Source organism: Pseudophryne corroboree, chromosome 5, assembly GCF_028390025.1.
Source record: "Pseudophryne corroboree isolate aPseCor3 chromosome 5, aPseCor3.hap2, whole genome shotgun sequence".
Lineage (NCBI taxonomy): Eukaryota > Metazoa > Chordata > Amphibia > Anura > Myobatrachidae > Pseudophryne > Pseudophryne corroboree.
The window spans coordinates 528,791,314-528,817,182 of record NC_086448.1 but is presented as its reverse complement, the minus strand read 5'-3'; the positions used below and the strand labels follow the sequence as shown (position 1 = coordinate 528,817,182).

The 25,869-nt window shown below is 42.5% G+C and overlaps 1 protein-coding gene and 1 long non-coding RNA gene across 2 annotated transcripts in view; one reads left to right on the top strand and one right to left on the bottom strand.

Annotated features, from left to right (window-relative positions):
* Nucleotides 1-25,869, top strand: part of LOC134927974 (uncharacterized) — a 117,261-nt gene that overhangs the window by 66,676 nt on the left and 24,716 nt on the right. Inside the window, exon 3 of the long non-coding RNA XR_010177795.1 lies at nt 1,747-1,980. This is a non-coding gene — a long non-coding RNA (uncharacterized LOC134927974). The remainder of the gene's footprint in view (nt 1-1,746; nt 1,981-25,869) is intronic.
* Nucleotides 13,995-25,869, bottom strand: part of LOC134927972 (N-acetyllactosaminide beta-1,6-N-acetylglucosaminyl-transferase-like) — a 158,132-nt gene continuing 146,257 nt past the window's right edge. The window contains exon 3 of the mRNA XM_063923136.1: nt 13,995-25,678. Within this exon, the coding sequence (XP_063779206.1) occupies nt 25,488-25,678 (191 nt within the window). The 3' untranslated portion in view covers nt 13,995-25,487. The remainder of the gene's footprint in view (nt 25,679-25,869) is intronic.

Genomic DNA, 25,869 nt, shown 5'->3' with positions numbered 1-25,869 from the left:
ACCGTTGTTCTCATTAAGCTGCTGCACCCGGGGATGCCCGGATAGCGACTATCTCCTCTCACCTTGGAATAGGTCCCTAACGTCGGGATAGAGTGAGTAACGGCATTGTGCACGGCTCGCTATCATACAATTTTACCTGCATTCTACCTGCAGTCTTTAATGGATCACCAGTGATTACGAACATATTAAGTCGTCCGGGCGGGACTCCCACTCATTGATAATATGATCTTGTGTTTGCTGGACCCCAGTCTCGAACCGATCTTTTTACACCTGGCATCAATTTTAACTATTTATTTATTCTGGGACTATAGCAGTCTTTAATACACACGCTCATGAAATGAACTGTTGCATAGTAACATACACTGAGTCAACATCTTCTGATTGCTACAATTTAGTCCTATTGTAACTTTTCATGTATCTATTAAGTGTTGCTTACCATATTTAGCATTGTGCATCTTTAAACTGTGATTTTAGGAGCATAAATTGTATATAATAAATTGTTGTTATTTTTATAGAACCACTAGCATTATGAGGGCTCTTCAGCGCAACCCTTTTTCACAATTTATTTTGTACAGAGAGTATGTAATTAGATAGGAAGGCATTGAAGGTTATGTGGGTCGGTCCAGAACTTATAACAACCCCCCTCCATACTTTCACCTGAGGGACTGGGAAGTGTGTGTGTGTGTGTGTGTGTGGGGGGGGGGGGGGGGGTCATGAAGTTTTGCCTAGGGTGCAGAGAAACCTTGCACTGGCCCTGTGTGTATAAGAGCATTAATAAAGGTTGGCATATTGTTTAAGGCGCATTATGTTTATAAGAACATTAATAATGTGTGTCATGTACAAGGGGCATTTATGTGTGGTATTTATGTGTATAAATGCATTACTAATGTGTGGCATCATGTGTATAAGGTGCTCTACTGTGTGGCGTAATGTATAGAAAGGGTACTACTGTGTGGTGTAATGTAAATAAAGAGCAATATGGTGTGATGTAATGTGAATAAGGGGCACTACTGTGAGGAGTAATGTATATAAGGTAAAGTGGTACTACTGTGTGATGTAACGTGAATTAGGGACACTATCGCATGATAAAATGTGAATAAAGTTGCACTACTGTGTGACCTAATTTGAATTGGGGGTACTATTGTGTGGCCATGTCCTTTCCCAGCAAGAACACACCCCTTTTGGGCTGTGTGCTGAATGTGCGCACTGTACCTATTTAAAATATATGGGGTAGGATCACCAGAGTAAGGACTACTATGGGTGGGTGGTGATGGTGCTGAGAAAGGGGTGCAGGGTCAGAGTTGGAACTAGTGGTGGTGCTAGGGGGCACCAGCCAAAATCTTGCCTAGGGCATCATATTGGTTAGGGCCAACTATGGCTGGACCTCTACATCTTATGTATTATGCTCTGTTTTCACTGTGTAGTGCTGCAGAATTTCATGACTTCTTATTTACTGTGTATAGTATAATAGTAGTGCTGTAGTAGTAACAATGCTGTGTTTGTGTTATCTTGCATTGTGACTTGTCTTTCAATACCACGTGCTAAATTATGTTTATACCACCTCCTATCCAAAGTATCTCCGCACCCCCTTTCCTTACAAACCACGCATTAAACATTAATGCATGCTCTTATGTGACAGTCTAACGGTAGTTTGTCGTTAATGGACCAGCTGTGAGGTAAGTATACCGTTTCTCTTGCTTGTTAGTCTTTAGTTAGTTACCTGTTGACGCTCTGCTCTATTTGCAGGTTTTCACCATGTCTCGGATATGCAACGGCAACAATTCTAGCACTTCTAATCGCACATGACCTTACAGAATTTATTTAATTCAGCTTGATACCACTGACTATCAAATACAGCATGAAATAACTTTACCAATGGAAAATATCATACCGCCATATATACATGAACGACATTAAACAAAGAATAAACTTTATTAAACTGGATCTTCCACTTCAGCCGATGTTTGTACCTAAACAAAGGTTAGTATCTTATATCATGCACAAAGTGAATACTTATTCATAACTCTATAGCATATAATGTCATATACATTTATATAATAGTCTCTTCTTTCAGTATTGTAATTTATTCCCCTTAAATAACACAGTTCAGCTGAAACTTTGGGGGTAATTCTGAGTTGATCGCAGCAGTAAGTTTGTTAGCAGTTGGGCAAAACCATGTGCACTGCAGGTGGGGCAGATATAACATGTGCAGAGAGTTAGATTTGGGTGGGTTATTTTGTTTCTGTGCAGGGTAAATACTGGCTGCTTTATTTTTACACTGCAATTTAGATTGCAGATTGAACACACCACACCCAAATCTAACTCTCTCTGCACATGTTAGTTATATCTGCCTCCCTGCAGTGCACATGGTTTTGCCCAACTGCTAACAAATGTGCTGCTGCGATCAAGTCAGAATTAGGCCCTTTGTACGTTGGTGCACATTTGTTAATAGGTCTTTCTACTTCAGGTGTATTGTAAATAAAACAGCAATAGGTAATTCAGAAAGCAAGGATTCCCTTTCTTGTTCCTTCCTCTTAGGTTCTTGTTTTGTAATCCTCTAAAGGAAAATTCTCTCTCTACTGTGGTTACTGTCAAGACAGCCCAAGATGAACTGTAACGATATCCAATATACCTCCTGCGCTTTTATGTAACTTGTACTTGTGTCACCATATGGGTATGACAGGATACAGTTCATTTACTCCTGACTGACCGTTGATTGTGGTGCATGCCTTACTCGGTCTAGTTTGAAGATAAGAATAAATATGAACTCTATGTCCTTGGACCCTTAACTGGTTAGTTCACTAGACTCTTGCCATGTCGTGACTAAATATCAGTTTGCTTGTTAGTGGATGATTCTATACAGAAAGTTTGGCGCGGTATGCCTTTTGAATCTCTTCACTAAAGATACTAACAGTCTCCACTATACGCGTTGAAGCCGGGGTATGCGAAAGGTTATTGCTCTCCACCTCTGTACAGAGCCGAATTCATACTGAGGTTGTATGACAGAAGCAATCATTAATATGTAGGCCGAATTGCTAGGATGCACTTTTTACAGACGTGAGTAGCTTGTGATCACCGGGTATTAATAAGCCTTTTACTATGCTTATTCTGACTGGCTGTAGTGAGAGTCTGTTTGTCTTACTCTAATCTCTGCTTCTCTTTTCCTAATAATGACCTGCCTCCACCGGCTACCTTTTCACGAATTGGGGTGGCTATAGCTGTGCTTCCCCTATGCCGCTCGCTCTGGATCAGATTCAGTCACTCACCAGACTAGTCGTCCCTCTGGGCGAGTCTGAAGCGGACCGCCTCCTCCCCCGTCACTCGAGAGGGCTAGTGTTAAGATCTCCCTCACTCACATTTAGGCCGCCTCCTGCTTTACCGCTGCGTCAACGCTGGATTCTCACTCTGGCGGCGGTTACCAGGCTTCACTCTGCTCTGCCGATCTTCCTCCGGTCCCGATCTGTCTACCCGTGGTGAGTCTCTTATGGGCACCCCTCTCCGGCCACTCTGCTGAGCTCCGTAGGTACTTCTGTCAGGCTCCGCTTCTTTTATCACCAGCGCGCCATTCCGTCCTCTCACACGATCCAGCCGTCCACACCTCGCGCTTGAGATTCTCTTCCTTTTATCCCTCTCTCCAGGGTACCCGGATCTGTCCCGCCAGCGGCTCATGAGCTGGTAGTTCAGTTTGTGCAAAGGTCCTTTGCTGGGTCCCAGCGCCTCCCTTCTCCCGAGGCTTAACCAGTTACAGGCACCATCATACGTATCTCAAAGGGAAAATAATCCCATGCTGACCCATTCCCATGTACAGTGATACCCTTACATGAATAACTACACAAGTTTCTGGTCCCGGGTATCACATACCACCCCGCTAATTTGATGCGTATCCTTACGCATCCGACAACCGCATACAAGACTGTAACAGCTATTTTTAATTAATCTGCAAAAAAAAATTAAACTTCCGAATATTCAATTGTTCCTCTTATACTATTTTACTATAACATACAGAAGATCACTTCACATAACTAATTTAAGTAACTTAACTTAAATACTTTAAGACTGGTATCTCATAGGTAATTTCCCTCTTGTGCTCCTTTCAGAACGTCTCAACATGGGAACCTCCGAATGTACAAAGTCCGCAACATTGTCCAGCACGGTTTCAGTCACATCTGTGTTAGTCGAAGTTCCAACAATGCCCAGAATCGGCCAATAGAGACTCATCATTGCATCTGGGTATGAGGTTGCTGTTGGAGTTTCTTCCAGGAATGGAACTGTCCCACTTTCGACTCCTGGCCAAACGGGGCACGGTTTCAGTTGATCTCGATGGACTATACTGGGCCGACTTCCATCTTCTCGTTGAATACGGTATACTGCTATTTCTGGATTCGGCCTTCCTATTATTTTATATGGGATCGGCTCCCAGCGAGAGTCTAATTTACTTTGTCGTTGGTTATTTTTCTTTAGGACTCTGCATCCAACCGGCAAGGGTTCAGCTTGCGCTATACGGTTATAATTGGTCTCTTGCCGCTTTTGTGCTTATTCTCTATGTTGTTTTACCAGGTCATGGGCCACCTTCATTCGACGTTGGTGTTCTGTCACCCAGTCTGTCTCCAGAAACGGTTCTGGGATACTTTCTACTTGAAAAATAACATCTACGGGTAATTTTCCTTGTCTACCAAATAATAAATAATACGGTGTATATCCAGTAGAACTATGGATGGAGTTATTGTAGATGAACATAAACTTTGTTAATAATAACGGCCATTCTTGTCTTCTCTGTAGAGGAAGGGTCCGTAGCATTTGAATCAGCGTTTGATTAGTTCTTTCACAAAGGCCGTTCCCCTGAGGGTGATATGCTGTGGTTTGTATTTTATTACATCCATACAGGAGACATAATTCTCGAAAGAGTCGAGATGTAAACGCGGGCCCTTGATCGGTCAAGATTTTATCGGGAAAACCATATGGTCGCACGAAGGCCCTCCAAAAGACCTCAGCAGTAGTCTTCGCCGTCATATCTTTCACTGGTAGAGCAACTGCGAATTTGGTATAATGGTCCACTATCATGAGGGCGTATTCGTATCCAGCCGTACTCTTCTCTAGCTTCACATGATCAATGGTGACCAATTCAAGAGGATTGCTGCTGACAATTGGATGAAGCGGGGCCCTATCTGTAGAAAGAGCAGGTTTCCGTAGGCTACACGCATGACAGTTTTTACACCATTCTTCGACATTCTGGCGTAGCCCAACCCAATAGAACCGTTGTCTGAGATGCAATTCCGTCTTCTGATGTCCGAAATGACCCGATTGATCATGATAAGCCTGTAAGAGAACTGGTGCCTTTGGCGCAGGGATGAGCACTTGTGTGATGGTCAGATGAGTTTTAGGATGGACACTCTTGCGGACTATTACATTTCGTTGAATCTCTAGACGATCCCGCTGTCTCCATAGCTTAACCAACTCTGGTGCTGAGGTTTGTCTTTCGGACTTGGACAAGCCTCTCTTTTGCAGTAATAATCCCTTTAACTGTTGAAACAGTGGGTATTTTTCTTGCCACTCCTGCCATTTGCTTAAACTGCTTTCTTCCGATTGGTAATCAGGCTCACTTGTCTTGGAGGCAGCGTTATGATGCACCACTGTTCGCCGGGTGGCCTGAAAAGGAGGCAGTTCCACTGACTCTCGATAGTCCTTTACTTCTGATTCTTCTTGGTCAATCACCGAGATAATGCATCTGCATTACTATTATTTTGGCCAGGTCGATATTGTATGGTAAACTGATAGTTAGCCAAACGTGCATACCATCGCTGCTCTAATGCCCCCAACTTGGCAGTAGCTAAATGGGCCAGAGGATTACAGTCGGTGTAAGCTATAAACGGTGTGGCGGTAAGATAATCTTTAAATTTTCTGTAACGGCCCAGACCAGTGCTAGGAATTCTAATTTAAAAGCACTGTAATTGGCATCGTTACGCTCGTTCTTACGAAGACCTCGGCTGGCATACGCTATCACTTTTTCCTGACCATCTTGTAACTGTGCGAGAACCGCCCCCAGTCCTTGCTTACTCGCGTCAGTATGTAGGATAAAGGGTTTGCTGTAATCTGGATATGTCAGAAGTGGCGCTTGGATCAAGAAATTCTTAAGATGTTCGAACGCAGATTGTTGTCGGGAAGTCCATACGACCAGTAAACGTCTGCTTTGACTATCTTGAGGCACATCTCGTAGCACTTCGTGTAAAGGGGCGGCTATTTTAGCAAAAAATTTTATGAAGCGTCTATAATACCCCACGAATCCGAGAAATCGTCTTACATCTTTGACAGTTCGGGGAACGGGCCAATCTTGTACCACTCAAACCTTTTCTGGATCCGGGGCCACTCCTTCAGAGCTCACCAAGTGTCCCAAATAATGAACTTTAGGTTTTAACAAGTGACACTTAGCAGGATTAACCTTTAGTCCGTATCTAGCCAATTGTTGGAAGACTTCATGTAAATGTTGTAGATGGTCCGAATATGATTTGGAAAAGATGATAATGTCGTCCAAATATAGTAATACCATTTCAAAATTTCTATCTCCCAGGCAATGCTCCATCACTCTTTGGAATGTTGCCGGAGCGTTGCACAATCCAAATGGCATTCGATTGAATTCATGGAGCCCCATAGGAGTAGTAAAGGCTGTTTTCTCTTTATCTTCTGGCGCCATCATAATCTGCCAATATCCGCTAGTTAAATCTAACGTGGAGAAATACTTGGCCGATTTCAGAGCTGCAAGTGATTCCTCAATTCTGGGAAGTGGATATGCATTCTTGTGTGTAATTTGGTTCAATTTTCGGTAATCGACACAAAAGCGCAGCTGTCCATTTTTTTTTTAACTAGCACCATTGGGGCCGCCCAAGGGCTGTGGCTCTCTTGAATTACGCCAGTAGCTTTCATATCTTCAAGCATCTTGCGGACTGGTTGATACAGGGCAGGAGCTAAGGGTCTGTGTTTTTCCTTGATAGGAGTAGCATTTCCAGTCAAGATGCGGTGTTTCACAGTTGTTACTGTTCCAAAATCCAATGGACCTTGACTAAAGGTTTGAGGATTCTCCTTCACTACCTGAAGTGCGCCTTTTTTATGCTCACCAGGGGTATCGTCATCGCCGATTTGGATGTCATTCCACCACTCTGTCGGGGTGTTGCTCTCCACCTGCATAACGTTATTGCTCTGTTGATGAGCTTCTATTTGCGCAGGCATAACATCCTGAAAGGTAGTCCAAGAAAGTCTAGAAATTGGTCGTTGCCGGTATAATTCAATCGTGTGATTGTGAGGATTCAGGATCCTGACCGGGACCCTTCCATTGGTCACGGTCACTAAACAATGGGCCACGACGATTTCATTTTCCTCACTCAGGTCACAAGGTTCGATGAGGGCTTCATAATGTTTTCCTCCAGGACCACATTTAGTTTTGCCCCAGACAATGATTTCGGAGTTGGGAGGCACTTTGATGGGTTTGCCATCCGTAATCCGGACCTTTCCAATGGATCCGTTACAATGCACAAATGCCTGGTGGCTTTGCAGCATTTTAATGGTTTTCTGGAGGACGTCCTGATGGGTGGTCACAGTTTTAGGGAGTTCTTGTCTCAGAATTGAAATAAACTCCTCAGGACAACTCTGTAATATATTCATCCCTAGAATCATAGGGATAGCATTGGGGTCACTGGCATGTGTAATCAAGCACCCTTGTCTAGGAAGTTCAGTTTCTCCAATCTTTACATTGGCCTCCCAGTAACCCACGCAGGCTATACTTGATCCATTACTGGCAATCAGTTGTAACCACGTGGGTGGAGGTGTCACAATTTGATGCTCTCCCCAATTCTGTAGAAAAGTAGAATGCTGAATGGTGGTGATCTGCGATCCGGTATCTACCATGGCCATAATTTCCACTCCGTTAATAGATATCGGGATATGGGGACATTGTCCTACATACTGAGACCACCATTCTTCTGATTTTGGGCTTACTGTGGTGTTTCCCCCCGAGGCTCGGTCTCCGACCTCGGGGCATTGCAGTTTAAAGCCTCCCCTTGATCACAATTACGTGCTATGTGTCCCGGTTTTTTACCTTGGCGACAAATGGGTCGGCCTTGGGGATCAAACCGGTCAGTAGTTCTCCTTCCCCCTGCCTGGGGTGAGGTGTACCAATCACTTCTGGCTCTTCTTTGCTCTCGTTGCCAACTAGGTTCGCTGGGACCAGAAGCTTGCTTCCTGGCCAAATTTCGCACTTCATTGCAAACCTCAGCCATTCCCGTTACTAGCTCCTCCATCTGGCTTTTTAGAGTTCGCATTGGATCCGTAGTTGATGTCCGAAAATTCTGTGCAGTGGTTTCTAGGTTTCTTTTTAATTTGCTGGTATCGGAAAAGTTGTTTCCTTTAGGGGGCCAGTCTTCCTGATAACCAGGCATCTCAGGGAAACTAACTTCTGGGGCGATATCTGTCCCTACCACCTTGATCGCAGCCTCTTTAAAATCCAGGAATGTATGATCGGGTATCTGCATCCTCAGCATTCTGAGTTGAGCCTTGATCCCTTCTCCATTTGCCCCCTCTACAAACTGTGATACCAAGGCTTCATCGATATCCTTAATTTCTTTTTCATCCACGGTTTGAAGAGCTTTCAATGCTTCCTGAAGACTCAATGCATAATCTCTAAGTGTCTCTCCCGGACGCTGCTTTCTAGCATAAAACTTCATCTTTAGTTCGGAAATAGTGCGAAGTTCAAAAGTAGTAGCTAATCGTTGTAAGATCTGATCAATACTCTTCCGCTCTTCCACAGGCCAAGAGATTACTTCCCGATGCGCGGATCCTTTTAGTTGACCAATTAAAATTTCCACTTTTTGTTGCTCACTTAATGGGTATAATCGAAACATCGACTTCATTTTATTTTTAAAATCCGTTAATGTATTCCCTTCGGCACTACGTCTATCTCCATGGTATGTCGGAAGCCAGGGAGCCCCAAAATAGTATGGTAGAGTTATTGGATTTATCTGTGCCATACTAGGTGTCTCTTGCGTTGCCTTACTATGCTCCCCACTGGATGTTCCGGCTGATGTAGCCTGTTCTTTTGACATCTTCCTCTAGTATAGGTTTCCTCGCTTTAAGTTATGTATCCTGTTCGTGACGCCATATGGGTATGACAGGATACAGTTCATTTACTCCTGACTGACCGTTGATTGTGGTGCATGCCTTACTCGGTCTAGTTTGAAGATAAGAATAAATATGAACTCTATATCCTTGGACCCTTAACTGGTTAGTTCACTAGACTCTTGCCATGTCGTGACTAAATATCAGTTTGCTTGTTAGTGGATGATTCTATACAGAAAGATTGGCGCGGTATGCCTTTTGAATCTCTTCACTAAAGATACTAACAGTCTCCACTATACGCGTTAAAGCCGGGGTATGCGAAAGGTTATTGCTCTCCACCTCTGTACAGAGCCGAATTCATACTGAGGTTGTGTGACAGAAGCAATCATTAATATGTAGGCCGAATTGCTAGGATGCACTTTTTACAGACGTGAGTAGCTTGTGATCACCGGGTATTAATAAGCCTTTTACTATGCTTATTCTGACTGGCTGTAGTGAGAGTCTGTTTGTCTTACTCTAATCTCTGCTTCTCTTTTCCTAATAATGACCTGTCTCCACCGGCTACCTTTTCACGAATTGGGGTGGCTATAGCTGTGCTTCCCCTATGCCGCTCGCTCTGGATCAGATTCAGTCACTCACCAGACTAGTCGTCCCTCTGGGCGAGTCTGAAGCGGACCGCCTCCTCCCCCGTCACTCGAGAGGGCTAGTGTTAAGATCTCCCTCACTCACGTTTAGGCCGCCTCCTGCTTTACCGCTGCGTCAACGCTGGATTCTCACTCTGGCGGCGGTTACCAGGCTTCACTCTGCTCTGCCGATCTTCCTCCGGTCCCGATCTGTCTACCCGTGGTGAGTCTCTTATGGGCACCCCTCTCCGGCCACTCTGCTGAGCTCCGCTTCTTTTATCACCAGCGCGCCGTTCCGTCCTCTCACACGATCCAGCCGTCCACACCTCGCGCTTGAGATTCTCTTCCTTTTATCCCTCTCTCCAGGGTACCCGGATCTGTCCCGCCAGCGGCTCGTGAGCTGGTAGTTCAGTTTGTGCAACGGTCCTTTGCTGGGTCCCAGCGCCTCCCTTCTCCTGAGGCTTAACCAGTTACAGGCACCATCATACGTATCTCAAAGGGAAAATAATCCCATGCTGACCCATTACCATGTACAGTGATACCCTTACATGAATAACTACACAAGTTTCTGGTCCCGGGTATCACACTTATAGTTTCCTGTCTTGCTGACTGTAACATCGTACTAATTTGCCATCGTACCCTTCTACCTCCAATTCAGTCCACCTAGATCATGACATTCAGGTTAATTTCCTTTTTTTCCCCCACTAATACTGGCGGCCATTTCCCTGACTGACAGTTTCATCTAATTCATAATTCTGTTTTTTTTATCACAAAGCCCCCCACAATGGCCCCTCCCCTACCCTGCATCTCTTCTGTTCTCTTCAGTTTACCACCTTATCTGTTTTCTTTAATAAACCCAATGACCTACAGCTATCATTCATCCTCTATTCCCACTAAACCCAAGACTTCTTTTGTTCTGCACCTGTGTCCTGGAAAGCACTACCCTGAACAATCAGACTAAGGGGGATATGTACTAAGCAGTGATAAAAGTGGGGAAGTGAGCCAGTGGAGAAGTTGCCCATGGCAACCAAAATTTGCATACTATAAAAATATACAGAGCAGCTGATTGTTTGCCATCGGCTTACTTCTCCACTTTTATCACTGCTTAGTACATGTCCCCCTAACTCCTAACCTAGAAATTTGCGTGTGCCCTTATTAAATAACCTACAGTACAACACAGTGCTAAAATCAAGCTGCTCTGATACAGACAGTTTTTTTACCTGCATGAAAATGTAAAATATAATTTCTGCCATTTGCCTCACAATAAGATTTGTCTAGGTGCAGATGAGCACCCTTTGCCTCTAAGTCCAAATGAGGGCTGCACTGGGGATGCAGTAACAATGCTCGTTGTTGGTAATGAGGTATGGGAGAGGGGAGAACACCTGACACTCACCTCTGTTGGTCTTTCCAGCATCGGGATCCCGGCGTCGGTATTACGACCGCCGGAGTCCCAAGTGCCGGCATGTCATACTGGAACCCTGCAGTGTGCAAATCAGTGGTCCTGATTCAGAGCTGTTCGCTAATGCAGTCGTAGCTGTAATCCCATATACAGCTACTGTCTGAAAATATGCTGATTATGCCGCCTGGGTAAGAATTTAGACACCAGCGGTTTGCAAATATCAGCATCAGCATACACAGGCACATTGTTAACATAGTAACATAGTATCTAAGGTTGAAAAAAGACAATTGTCCATCGGGTTCAACCTATTTGTGTTCTCCTATGCACGATTATTTTGTATAAAATTTTGACTGAAGTTGCTGACTGCCGTTCCGATTAACCCCTCTTTTTTTATAATAACCATAGTGCGTGACTATGCCCCATAACCCTGGATATCCTTATCCATTAGGAATTTATCTAACCCATTCTTAAAGGTGTTGACTGAGTCGGCCATTACAACTCCCTCAGGCAGGGAATTCCAAACACGTATCGTCCTTACCGTAAAAAAGCCTTTACGCCATATTGTGTGGAATCTCCTCTCCTCTAACCTGAGCGAGTGTCCACGAGTTTTCTGTGTTGATCTAACCAAAAACAGGTCCTGCGCAAGATCTGTGTATTGTCCCCTTATATATTTGTAAATGTTAATCATGTCCCCTCTTAATCTCCTCTTTTCCAGTGTAAACATGCCTAGTCTTGCAAGCCTTTCCTCGTATTCCAGCGTCTCCATACCCTTAATTAGTTTGGTCGCCCGCCTTTGAACCTTTTCTAGCTCCAGGATATCCTTTTTGTAGTAAGGTGCCCAGAATTGTACACAGTATGCAAGGTGTGGCCTCACAAGTGATTTATATAACGGGAGTATAATACTCTTGTCCCTAGCATCAATTCCCCATTTTATGCATGCTAATATCTTATTAGCCTTCTTTGCTGCAGTCCTACTTTGGGTACTACTGCTTAGTTTGCTATCTATGAGGACACCTAAGTCCTTTTCCAGTACAGAATCCCCTAATTTTACCCCATTTAGTAGGTAGGTGTTATTTTTGTTCTTGTTACCACAGTGCATTACCTTACACTTGTCTGTATTGAAGCGCATTCTTCATTTCGCTGCCCAAGCTTCTAATTTAACTAAGTCATTCTGAAGCGACTCAGCATCCCCCTCCGCATTTATAACTTTACACAATTTGGTATCATCTGCAAAAATTGACACCATGCTCTCTAGACCTTCTGTTAGGTCGTTAATGAAAATATTGAACAATAGTGGTCCTAATACTGAGCCTTGCGGCACACCACTTAGCACTTCAGTCCAAGTTGAAAAAGATCCATTAACCACAACGCGCTGCTCCCTATTATCTAACCAGTTTTTGACCCAAGTGCATATTGTGCTTCCTAGCCCTGATTCTTGTAGCTTGTAGATAAGTCTCATGTGTGGTACAGTGTCAAACGCTTTGGCAAAATCTAAAAAGATTATATCCACCTCTTTACCCTGATCTAGGTTTGCGCTTACTGTTTCATAAAAGCCAAGTTAGTTGGTTTGACAGGATCTGTCCTTCATAAACCCATGTTGATTCCTTTTAATGACCTTATTGACTTCAAGGAACTTCTGAATACTATCTCTTAGAATACCTTCCAATACTTTCCCCACTATAGAATCTGGTCATAGATTCTTCAAAAATGGACCATCTTAGTAGGCTTATGGCCACTCAGCATAGCCATGTGTATTGAGACGCAGGTGCCATGTTTTCTGCATACCAGATTGCAGTTGTAGGCTGAAATATACCCCGAAAACAGTAATGACACGTCAGGGTTTTTGCAGCCACTCCCTGTTACCTCCCCCAAATACTTCCTGTCAATCACTTTGCAAATAAATCCTCACTGTAAGTGACACTATAAAGTGTCATGTGACATGTGCGCAGTGCATTTCAGACGCATGCGCAGATTGCCAATAATCGCTCACCTGAGTAAACATTAGCATAGCGTTGAACCCTGAAGCAGCAAATTGCATTATATATTGCTTGCAAGCAGCCAAATCATACATCCTCATCTGTCATCTGTCTTATTATTGCACACACTGTTCCATTTTGACCAGTGGCAATGTTGGGGATATGCTTATAGGGGTCAATCCAATTAGGTGTGAAGAGTGCGAGTTGCCATTGCCACTGAGCTTCAACGTCTGTAACACCGTAGTGTGCACCCTCGAGGCCCGATTTCAGCCTGAATTTGCATAAAAGTGCTTGCAGCCCTACAGGGCTGCTGGAAGTTTTGAGCGAGTTTAGCCTATCATAAAGTGCGCTAACTCTCGGCTATGCGAAATTTGTACCTAATTGGACTGACCCCATAGTGCTAGATTCAAAATCATAAAGATCTGTAGCAGGCATGTTTGTAGATGTGGATACGGCACAAAACTGCCTCAACGAGGCTGGAATATGACCGTCAATGGCACCAACTGCCATTTGTGTAGTTACACATTTGCATAGTAATTAATGAACATTGAGGCAGATATATTAAGCCTGGAGAAGTGATAAAGCAGTGATAAGTGGAAGGTGATAATGCACCAGCCAATCAGCTCCTAACTGTAAATTTACATATTGGAGCTGACTGGCTGGTGCGTTATCACCTTGCACTTATCACTGCTTTATCACTTCTCCAGGCTTAATACATCTGCCCCAATATACGCAAAGAGTTTTCTGATGGGCAACACAACTGAATATGTGAACTTAAGATCTGATCTTCACATTTTACCATTAAAACTTTTCCTGAGTCGAGTGATCTGTAATCCTGAGAATTATTTGCAAAATAGACATCAATAAAAAAAACAAGATTTATTTTCCATAAACACAAATTACACATTAAATATCTAAAACACGAACATCATAAAAATATATTCAGATACAATTACAATGTTTACATACAAATTGAGAATCAAGTACAGTACATATCATTCTAGTATATACTTCTGTTAAATTTACTTCAGGAATTTATAGGTTTTAATAAATCTCTTTATTTTCTATTAGTGCAAAATAAAAATAAAATATACAAATAAATACTTTTGGCTAACACAAATGTATTAAATGTTGGTTTTCATTGAGCATTTCATTTCCTTTTGCCAGCTACATATAGGGCCTGATACAGAGGTGCAGATAGTTGCTCTCGTTATTGTCTTTTTCTGCGACAGCGCCTGCACCTTCATGCAAATGCCGAAACCGATTCTACTAAGACACCAACTGGCCGCGATGCTATTCTGTTGGGTTGGAACATTAAAAAGGGCAGGTGCATTTTTGCTGTTTATTTGGCTATCCGCCTCTGTTAAACGCCCACCAAACTTCCATCCCACTGCATGTAATTTTGAGCCGTAACCATTGGGTTGCATGCGCAGTGCGACTCAGACGCCGCCACAGAGTGAAAACATTAAACGCGTGCGTTCGGTACGGACACTACACACACCTCTGAGGAAGGCCCATAGCGCTTACTTACCTACCTTTATGATCTCCTCTCTGGGATAAGCCTGGAGAGGAGACACTGCAGGACACTTTGAGGGGGAGTGGGGCCTGGTAGAGCCAGGCTATCGTTAAGCCCTTTGGGTTTGGTGAGGAGGCGGGGTTAAATGGCACAAATTCATGTCATTTAGTCCCACCCCCTTTACATGGGAGTGGTATAATCTCCTCATTCTGAAGGCTTCACTGAGAAGTGGACGGGATGCGGGAGATTTGGCCAATCTTCCCTGGGTGCAGAGGACTGCAACTTGCAGGATAGTAGGCAAGTATGGCCCATAGTCACAGTTTTGGGATCCTTGAGTAAAGGCTACACATGTCTGTAATATAGTACGACTTTCAAACAGGTGCACAAAGGTAAGGTTTATGTTTTTATGTAGAAAAAGGACAAAGGTTCCCACGCTCTATTCAAAAAAAGGTTTTGAATAGTTTCTGATCAAGCTTGCATTTGGTTTTTTATTGATGGGACAACCATAATACCCAAGTCAAAAGATATAAATCTGTTTTCATAGATATATATTAATTAATCCAGGAGTAACAACAAAGATATAATATTGCATATCCAAAATTTCATATATCAAATTAACAATAGCATGTGAAAATGAATCTAAAAATTTACACGGAGCAATGCATGCTAAGTTTAGATTCATAGGGCGGTATTCAAATAATATATCACGCCCAATCTCCTTTCTAAAGTGATCCCTGTTATCGTGCCCATAGTAATCAGGATTGGCTACGTAAAGGGTTGGGAGCCCTTGCTTCCCCTGGGTAGCGAGCTGAAATAAATATACCACGCCCGTCAGCAGAAACAGAATGGGTGTGGAAGAGAGTGAAAATAATTGAATACCACCTATAGAATTATTTTAAAAAGGTTTGGAATAGTTTCTGCTAAAGCTTGTATGTGGTGTTTCATAGTTTCTGCTAAAGCTTGTACGTGGTGTTTCATTACTGAGAAAACCTGTTACCGGAACATCTAAGTCAAAAGACCTATTAAAATGATTCTAGAGCTGTCGTTTTTAATAGTGGTAAATGAAAGCAAATTAATATCAAATTAGCCTGCATCGTTCAGTGTACATTTTACTTCTTGTCATTTTGTCAAGCTATTCCACATATGCATTTTAATCATTAATAAAATGTAATGTTTTATCTTAATGCTAAGTAGCTCTTCTTACCTGAATCAACTACATAAGGTCATGGAACTTGTTGACCCATACATAAGAAATATTAACTAAGAAATTGGTTATTTAAAAGGCAGCAAAACTTAAAATGCCTAATAAAAGTTATTGGGCCACAAAGCCTGTCAGTTAGCCTCACTTGCTGTGACTTTCAGGCTATGCCAGTGGTTCCCAAACTTTTTTGAATCACAGTGCTCTAGAGCATCAGAATTCCTTTCATGGCACCCCTAGGCCAAAGGTTTATTATTGAGAAATTTAGAAAGAAATGTTAAATGAAGTAAATTGTATTTATATGTCATTCTTAGGTTCAATTGTGTGGTGAGGAACAAGATTTTGCTTCCGTTTGTGCACATATTTTATGATTGACAGTCATCAGCACTGGTTTTGCCTATTACATTGACCACAAATAATTTGAATTGGTCCTGGACAACCAACCCAGGGCACCCCTGCAAGTGCATCCCAGGGTACCACGGCACACAGTTTGAGAACCACTGGGCTATGCATTTGGCTAATAAGTTGTGACGAGTCCAGGGTCTGCGTCGCAGACTTACTAGACCCAGATATCCGGATCCCGCAGCCAGGCTGATTAAACTTCACCTTACGCAGACTTACCGGTGCCTACAAACATTGTGAATCGCGAACGATGGCCATGATGGTGATCCGAGGCTGTGTCCTCATACGCAGCACTCTCTCAAATGCATGCAGACAACTCCTACAGACGTTTCCTACTGCATTAGAATTTTAGTGACATGGAATTGCACAGCTGCTTCCTTGCGATTGTGCAATTCCATATGAACAAACTAGACCCTTGGCCCCTAGGGGTGCTACACAGTCACATGCAGATGTGGAAGTCTTAGGGGTTTATGAGAATGGAAGATATCTGCATAAAGCTGTGATTACTGAGGAGAGTTGCAGTCTCTGCAGTAATATTGAAGGAAACAACCAGGGGGCTTCTGTCAATATACAGTATATTAGCAGTAGCTCTTTTATATAAGGAAACTTGTCTTGGTTTAAAGTTTTAACGAAAAAACAAACAAAAAACAAGTGCAGTATGATAACTGGGGGAAAGCATAACTAAACACATTGCTTTAATTATTAACATACCATAGTTCTAAACCAAAGTTCTAACCTATTTTAATATACTATCAATACGCATTGTAAATATAATGCTTGTTATTTGCTGTCTGTGTTTGTATTATATGTATACTATGCATATGTAAATAGTTTTTGTTTGAGAAAGTGTTGCATTCCCCTGATCTCTATGGCATGTCTGTGCTTGTCACTACCTTACTTTCCTATAATTAATAGAAGCAATGGTTCCAGATCAGTACATATATGCCTTTCATGAATTAAGTGTGCAGCATATGAACAGAAGGGTGATATCAAGCAGGAAGAGGCAGACTGGCCATTGGCCCCACAGTGGATTTGTCCGGTACACCAGTAGCCCCTTTGATATCATAGGGCCACCTGTGGCATTTTCATTTTTATTTTTTTTATTTTTTTTTATTTTTTTACTGGCACGGTTGGGGGAGGATGCCTAGGTTACTAGACAGAGAGTGAATTGATCTGCTCTTCCTTCCTGATTGTCTGTTTGGCTCAGCCCTCCCCTCTCCGTCTGTTTTCTTGTTCCTCCCCTCTGCATGGGTCATCTCCCTTCCATCCTTGAGCACATGTGGGGTCAGTGCCATCTTACCACGAGTAATCAGTCTCCAACAGCATTCAAGTGCTCTGTTCTTGAAGAGGGAGCCACATGTGTGTCATAGTTGTATGCGGATCATTGTTACCCTTTGAAGAGCAAAGGAGTGAAAGTAGCATAACATTGTCTTCTATGCAAGCCCACACTGCACTTGGGGTGCTGCCACTACATAGGGCATGCATGGGCCTTCTAATTTGACCCTGCCATCCACATTTGACTCCACCTACAACAACAGGCCACTTTCAGAATAATTTCAATGGGTCAGTTGAAGTTCCCAATATGCAGACACTAGGGATGTATATCCCTGACATAGAATGAAGCATTTGATCCTCATATTCCTCTACCCAAGATGACCTATTATTAGGTGGGGTTTTTCTTACCTTTGGGGGTATATTTAGTAACGTTCTGAGAAAGAAAAATGGCGGTGTTGCCCATAGCACCCAATTGGTTTCTAACTAACAATTCTCTATTGCATTTTATATGCAACGAGTTTTATAACTTGTTGATAAATCAGCCCCTTAATCGTAACTATGATTCCTTAAATAAATGTGTTATTTATTTTTCTAGGATAGAGAAATATATTTAAATATATACTGTAGTATTTTTACATTTACATAATTACATTTCTTTTAGAACATGTATACTTTGTAACCATTACTAGTTAATATTTAACATCTTATAGATTATATGTTGTGTCTATATATTTATATAAAACAATAGTTACTAATGCCCCATCATAAAATAATGAAACTTTAATACAGTAGAAAGAAGCATACTAAGGAAATAGTATTTTTTCATGCTACAGTGCTTAGTTACTCAGTGCAATAAGGAGACAAATACTAAAGAGAGATTGGCTTCTAGTGCGTGGTTCTGAGTGTGTAGTTTGGGTGTAGATGAGTTCACGGTTATACACACATTTGTAATAGGATTAACAAACCAGAGCATACAAATGCATCGTAAAGTTATTACTATGCAGCATTTTAGGTTTGGAATTAAACAATGCTATTCAAATTCTAAGATGCTTGTTTATTTTTCTGGCCAACTGCAACAGGAGTGTTGAGTTTTCATTGGGGGACTGTTTACATTACAACAGGGGTCTTCAACCCAAATCCTCAAGTACCCACAACAGGTCATGTTTTCAGGATTTCTTTGAACATGCACAGGTGATTTTATCTAGTTTGCTTGTTAGTAATTTTCTCACCCATTTCTACAGAGAGAAACACTGAAAACATGACCTGTCGGGGGTACTTGAACTGATATGGAAGGGCAAGTCTCCAGTTACATTCAGAGGCCTTAGGTTTAATCCAACCGAGTTGACTCCCTCTGTTTTGAATCTGTATGTTCTCCACATGTTGGAGAGGGGGAACATACACATATTGGATGGTTGATAAGTTTTTGAATATATTCAGTCTGTTGCATATTTATTTGTGTGCCTATTGTAGGGAAAACAATTTATTCAAGGCGGAGTAGATGGGATGTGGTTACATTGCCAGCAGCTACGATCCCAGCGGTCAGGATACCGACACCGAAATCCCGACCACTGACAATGCCGACAGCTAGAATCCCGGCTAACAGGGGCTATTCCCACTCGTGGGTGTCCACGACAGTATGCTGACCGCCGGGATCCCGGCCGCTGGCATACCATTACATATCCGAGTAGATGTCTATAGCGTTAAATTATCTGTTGACACTCGATAAATAATGGGCCTACACACTTGTCGACCCGGCGCCAAGCTGCCCGACGGCCGATGCGGCAGAAGGGCGACCCGGCGGCGGGGTGGGGGTGTGACGTTTCATCACTCCCCCCGTCACCCGGCTCCATAGCACTGCATGCTAATATGAACAAGATTGTCCATATTGGCTTGCATGCATAAGCGACGGGGCATCAACGATGAACGAGCGCGGGTCTGCGCATCGTTGGTGCCTCCACACTGAACGATATGAGCGAGTTCTCATTCATTAATGAACGAGAACGTTCACATCGTTCAGTGTTATCTGCCAGTGTGTAGAGCCCATAAGGGTTAGATACAGAGCACATACAGTGCATTGACAAGCATAATAACAAAATAAGGGTAGGACGCAGTGATGGCGCTCTAGGGTCCTGGGACTCTGCTATACTCTCAAAAGAAATCCCTCCCTGGGCTGTTTCTAAAGAGGGGTTCAATATGTGTTTTTGAAAACAAAGCAGGGACCTCGGGGGTAGCAGGAAATTTAAAACAGCTCAGCACTGCTGAGCCTCCCTCACATTCGGGAAACATAGCAGCCTCACCCCTTGTAGTTTTGCCCTGGTTGCAAATTATAATTTCACACAATCATAAAAAATGACAATAACAAATAATCAGATATTTGTGGGTTACAGACCATTGTGTCATTTATATGTTTCTCACATGAATTTGAGGATTTTTATACAAAGTAACTTTTATTTTAACTGTTTTAATTCAATGACTTCAAAAAGTAATGTTCACAGTTCTAATTACAAACGTCTTGGAGAAAGATAAAAGATAAAATACCTACCAACCAGGTGCTAACTGTCAAACTGTGGGCTAGATGCATCATCGCTTAAAAAGTGATAAAATGGAGAGTGAAAAAGTACCAGCCAATCAGGTCCTAACTGCCATGTCATAGACTGTGTTTGAAAAATGTCAGTTAGGAGCTGATTGGCTGGTACTTTTTCACTCTCCATTTTGTCACTTTCCAAGCAATGATGCATCTGGCCCACAGCCTTAAAGATGGCAGTTAGGAACTGTTTGGTTGGTAGTTTATCTCCAGCCATTTTATCTCTCTCCAAGGCTTAGTACATTGACCCCAAAGTACCAGCCAATCAGCTTCCAACTGTAATGTTACAGGTTATGTTTGAAAATTTACCATTAGGAGCTGATTGGCTGGTACTTTATCTGTCTCCTCTTTATCACTCTCCAATACATCTGCCCCTACTTCTGAAGACGGCCTGTAAACCGCTTCTGTTTCTGAACACTTGGACCCAGAAGAGTCTTACAATAATTTAAGTACCTGAATTGTCTTTTGTTCAGTGACAATGCTACAACATGAAGAGAGCAATGATTCAACAAGCTGCTTTGACCCAAGTAATGTTAATTTGGAATTTCTCTAAAATTACAGACAGAATTATGCTAACTTCCGCAGTAGTATCATACATACAGTCCTTCACTATTTATCACAGGTCTCACAAATAAAAAGGTTTACAAAGTCATTAGGTTATACAGGTTACAACTTACAATTGCTGTGCTAACAATCCAATGGTGTGTGTATCAGTGCAAGAATTTGGGTGATATCACTTTGAATACTAGAACTTTTCCAGCTAGAAAAATAATAGCGTCCACGGGGCCTGATTCAGCCTCAAACACAGTCCCAATTCGGTCAAAAAGTAGCAATAGTTTGGTGACTGTATATACCCCGCGGCTGCCGTGAGCATGTGCTGCAATGTTGATACAACCCTAGTCTCAGTGCGCTGTATGCCGCAGCTTGATTGACAATCTGCAGGCATTTGGGTGAGGAGAAGATCGTTGCTCAAAGCAGAGGCATGTCACCTCCATTTTGGGGATGAGCCGCTCACTCTTGCGTCCATCTCTGAATCGCACCCATAGCGCTAGAATTCATTTCAAATAACATTGCATGCACTGTTCAAAAGCGCCACTGTGACACCACCCTTTATGATGGAAAAAAAGTAAATATCTGTGTTGCTAGATTTAAAAACAAACAACAATAAACAAACTAACTAACTAACTAGAACAACAACAAAACACATTTGGATTTATATAATAACAATACTTATATTAAATATGAATTAATGTGCTATGGTTTAAAGAATAACAAATTTGCTTTCTGTTGCTATGACCTGCATTGGCGTGTATTAGATTCATTTTAGGATATGCAGGCGTGTAAACTGCAGCATTAACTTTTAGCTGCATATTATGCATTTTTTATTTACACATTCAGTAGTTTCAGTAAGGCTCTTGCATCATCCAAGACTTAAGGGGGTACACACGTAGAGATGTGTGCTGAGCGATCTATCACAGACCGCTCAGCATACATCTCTCCCCCCGCTCAGCACACAGCGCAAATCTAGAGCCGGCGATAGCGTTGCGCACCCTACACACGGAGTGATGTGTGCTTAATTTCTAAGCAATCTAGCCAGATTGCTTAGAAATTAAGTAAAAATCGTTACGATACTATTCTTTTACTGTGAGTAAAAAAGATTTTGTGGTACATTTACTAAGCATCAGATTTCTAATCCGTAGATGATTGTTGGCTTTGACTGATGGATTTAAAACGGCGATTGTAGTAAATACTAAACATGCCTGATTTAGAATTTATTATTGTTGCTGTTTTAAAGCCATTGGTCTAAGATTTGAAAACCTTATGGTTAGTAAAGCTACCCAGGTGTGTGAAAAATCCCTGAAGGGATTATAATGGTTTTCTGTCTAGTGTGTAACAGCTGTATATGTACTGAAATGTTTTATTCATAAATATACAGGGCCTCATTTAGAGTTGCAAGCAAAGTGGCTGCATATTCAGTTTTTCCCCCCGAACCTGCTCACAAGGCTGCATGAGACACACTTACTGTATGTGGACATGTACATGGAATTGCAGCCGACCCGAAGTAAGAGTACACACAATTTCCTACCAATCTCTTGCACCCGGGAAAGGACTGCTGCAAATGCGTGCTGATAACTATGGAGCCTGCTCTTACAAGCAGATGTAAAGGGATAGTGCAGTCATAAACATCCATCCAACAAGTACAGGTGGGAATCTGCATCTATTTTCAGGCACACAATGCGGTCACAGATGCTACCGGTTTGCATGCAACTCTGAATCAAGCTCATAGGGTTTCAGTGGCTGAACCAGTGTTATTGAAAATTGAGCTTATCAATTTACCAGGAGCTAAGGAACCAATGAGGCATGAGGCACAAGACAATGCCTTAAGGTCCTAGGGGTAAATTTACTAAGAATCGAGACTGCAATCTCCTGCAAGTTTAGCCTGTTTTTCAAAATGTGAGATTTACCATACCTCCCAACTGTCCCGATTCCAGCGGGACAGTCCCGCTACTCGGACACTGTCCTGCTGTCCCTCCCGCGGGCAGCATTGCTGGGCACGCCCCCAAAAGGCTGGAAAATGCTCAGTTTGGTGAGGCCACGCCCCTTTTTCAGAGCGACGCGCGGCGGAGCCGTGCGATAGTCCCGTCTCCGTGGAAGCTAAAGTTGGGAGGTATGGATTTACTAAAGTCAAACATGGGTGTAAAAACAGAATTCTATTTGAAAAACATGGGCGAACATGAAAATAGAAGTCATTGCACCATCAAGCCAACTCTCAAGTACTTTCCATATACCAGAATACAACTCGCAGATACTCTAAGGGGGGAATTCAAATGTTTGAAAAGTCGGTTGGGTGTCTGTTTTTTCCTGTCTATTAGATAGGAAAAAACAGACACCCAGCTGACTTTTCAAACAATTGAATCTCCCCCTAAGAATCATGTTTCTAAACACAGAGGAAATTCTGACCAAAATAAAAGAATCAAATAGACCTGCCTGTGAGCAGCGTGTTCTGCCGAGGCCTGCACAGATCACTGTGATCTGTGCAAAGCTTTGGTGTGACACATAAGTGCACAATGTTTAAATAATTGGTTAAATAGAAGAAAAAACATGCACGTGGTCCCACATGGACAAGGTGAGTATATAGTGTTATTGCGGGCGTGCAATAATGTATTACCCTGTTTGGTGTATGTGTCCTGTTTTTTTTTTTTATTACCCTTACAGTGGAACTATAGGTGCCAACGGGCCCTTACTGTCCAGGTATTCTGGCAATTGTGGTTCTCCAAGTGCCGACATGCGGGCAGGCTTGCCGGAACCTGTAGTCCTACTGTAACAGACAATATCACTTGAACGTCTAAATTGGACTGCTTTCAGCTCCGCACCCACCTCCCAGGAATGTGGGGGATAGTCCCAGGTTTCAGCCTAGGCCTGAAACTCAGGAGATGGGACTCATGTTTTTTTGGGGGGGGGTCCCCAGTTCCCGAGGAATCCCCACTTCGGCTGACTAGTTGGGGGAGGATAACGTTTGGGCCGGGGGAACCTGTGAAACATGTCTCTGGCTATGGCATTACTCCCTCCACTAGGTGAGCCCAGTGCTGGTTCATGGGGACCCCCTACACCTTTTTTACCAATGTATTTCCAGTACCGGCTCTTTGGCAAGGTGCTGGCTATACTTTTTGGGGGGGAACTCCATACAATTATTTTTCTATTTTTTAACCATTTATTTACATAGGAACACATAAATTTAGAAGCACTGCACAGATCACATTGGCCTGTGCAGACATCTGTACAACATGATGCTCACAGACAGATTTTTTGCATTTGAGAACAATGACTGAACTCGCAGAAGACTAAACATGATTACACAGACCATCTGCAAACACGACTTTGTCAAACAAGATTCACATGATGCCCAGTGTGTTTAAACTCGACCACACAAGATTCTTAATAAATATGCATTTTAGGTCATACAGTATACATGGCTATCAGCTGTCTGAGCCACTGAGCTAGTTTCAGTGTTTTTGTATTGCATGTTTAACACTACATCAAACTCTAGCGTGGTAAACATTTTCATTCATTACTCTAAAGAAGATGTGGAAGAGGGTTATGAGAGGATGGACCAATCAGATGTCCCACAATGTCTGTGATTATGGCTACTGACTGGTCCTCCCGCTTTACAACATCACACAGTCCTAGTTTGAAAGACTGAAATATTTCAAAAATATCTAATAACAAATGAAATGTATTCTACACTGCAATTTCCTTTCACACTTGGCTTAGTGAAAACCTAGTCCATCTATTCAGTTTTAAAATCCATTGCATTTCTTACGTCATACAATGGGTTACAGTGTGCACTTATCAGCAGATAACATCTGGTACAGTGCCCTGTATTAGAACACTTTTTTAAAACAATAGATAAATGAATGGGACGTAGTTATGTGACCGGCAGTCAGGAGACCTCCAGTCACAATACCGACAGCGGGATCCTGCCCCCTCACAATCCCGGCAGTCGGTATGCCGACTAACAGGGACTATTCCCACTTGTGGGTGTCCACGACACCCGTAGAGTGGGAATAGAAACTGTGGTGAGCACAGCTCGCCACCGAGCCCGCAGCATGGCAAGCGTAGTGAGCACCCAATGGGCTTAGTTTCGCTTGCCCCCCCGCCGGGCATCTAGAAGCTGGGATCCCGGCGTTGGTATTGTGACTGGCGGCGAACCCAACCCAAATGAATCGTTCTGACAATTGCTGTAAAAATACTAATGGCAGTTTTAACAAACCCCAGTGGTGCACAGAATCGCAGCATTCAGCACTCATGGCCTGTTCAACATTTGTAAGACTGCCACAACTATTATATCTATGATTCTGACTGTAATTTGTTGATCCTTACTGACAGACAATTCTCACCTTCTGGTAAATGCTGTGACAAGGTAAAGTGCCCATGAGTACGTATCCTATTCCTTATACTACTAAACACAGTGCCATCACTTTTACAGTTCACTTGTTAATCGCAGTACCCTTCACAGCACCTGCTGGGCATCAGTTACGTATTCAAAGTATTCAGCACAAAAGTTACCATGTATTTTCCGATCAATGATGTAAGCTACTATAAAGACCTGCATTTTTATGTCTTATGAATGAACTACATTCTTCTGAAGCAATCTGCTTCCAAATAAACACATCTAATAGCAGCACAGACTGTAAATACCAGTAGAAAAGATGAAGTTGATGTATGCATGGTAAATAATTCATTTAACTGATGCTTGGAGGAAGGGAAGTTGCTTGATGATATCTTCTTCTTGTCCTCAAATTGCCTTTTAAGGACAGTTCTTAAGAGAGAGATGTTTACTTTTCAAGGCTTTTCCATATTAGAACACTTCTATCAATTCTTCATTCTGTTTTTCTAAGAGGAGTGTACTGCTTACAAGTACCAGTCAGGCAGCACAGTGGCCTCACTCTGATTTAGTGCTCGCTCTCTGATCTTCCACTCCAGACATTCCATTGTTGGTGGGTAAGATTTCAATTCAAACTTGTTAGCAAAAATACTATTGGAATTTATTAGCCACTGCAAGTCTTCTGTTCCATAGATGCAGATATCCCGCGTGTAATGTCCTAGGAAATGAAATATAACAAGTGATTATTTAAAGAAAAAAAAGAAAAAATGCAAAACTTTGTTATTCTTACTTTAGAATTATTGGATTCCCCCCCCCCCCCATTTTTCTTTTATTGAACATATAAGCACGAGTCAAAGAACTTTAAAATATTCCTCTCTGGGAGATACCTGGAGAGGAGAGGCGGTTGGC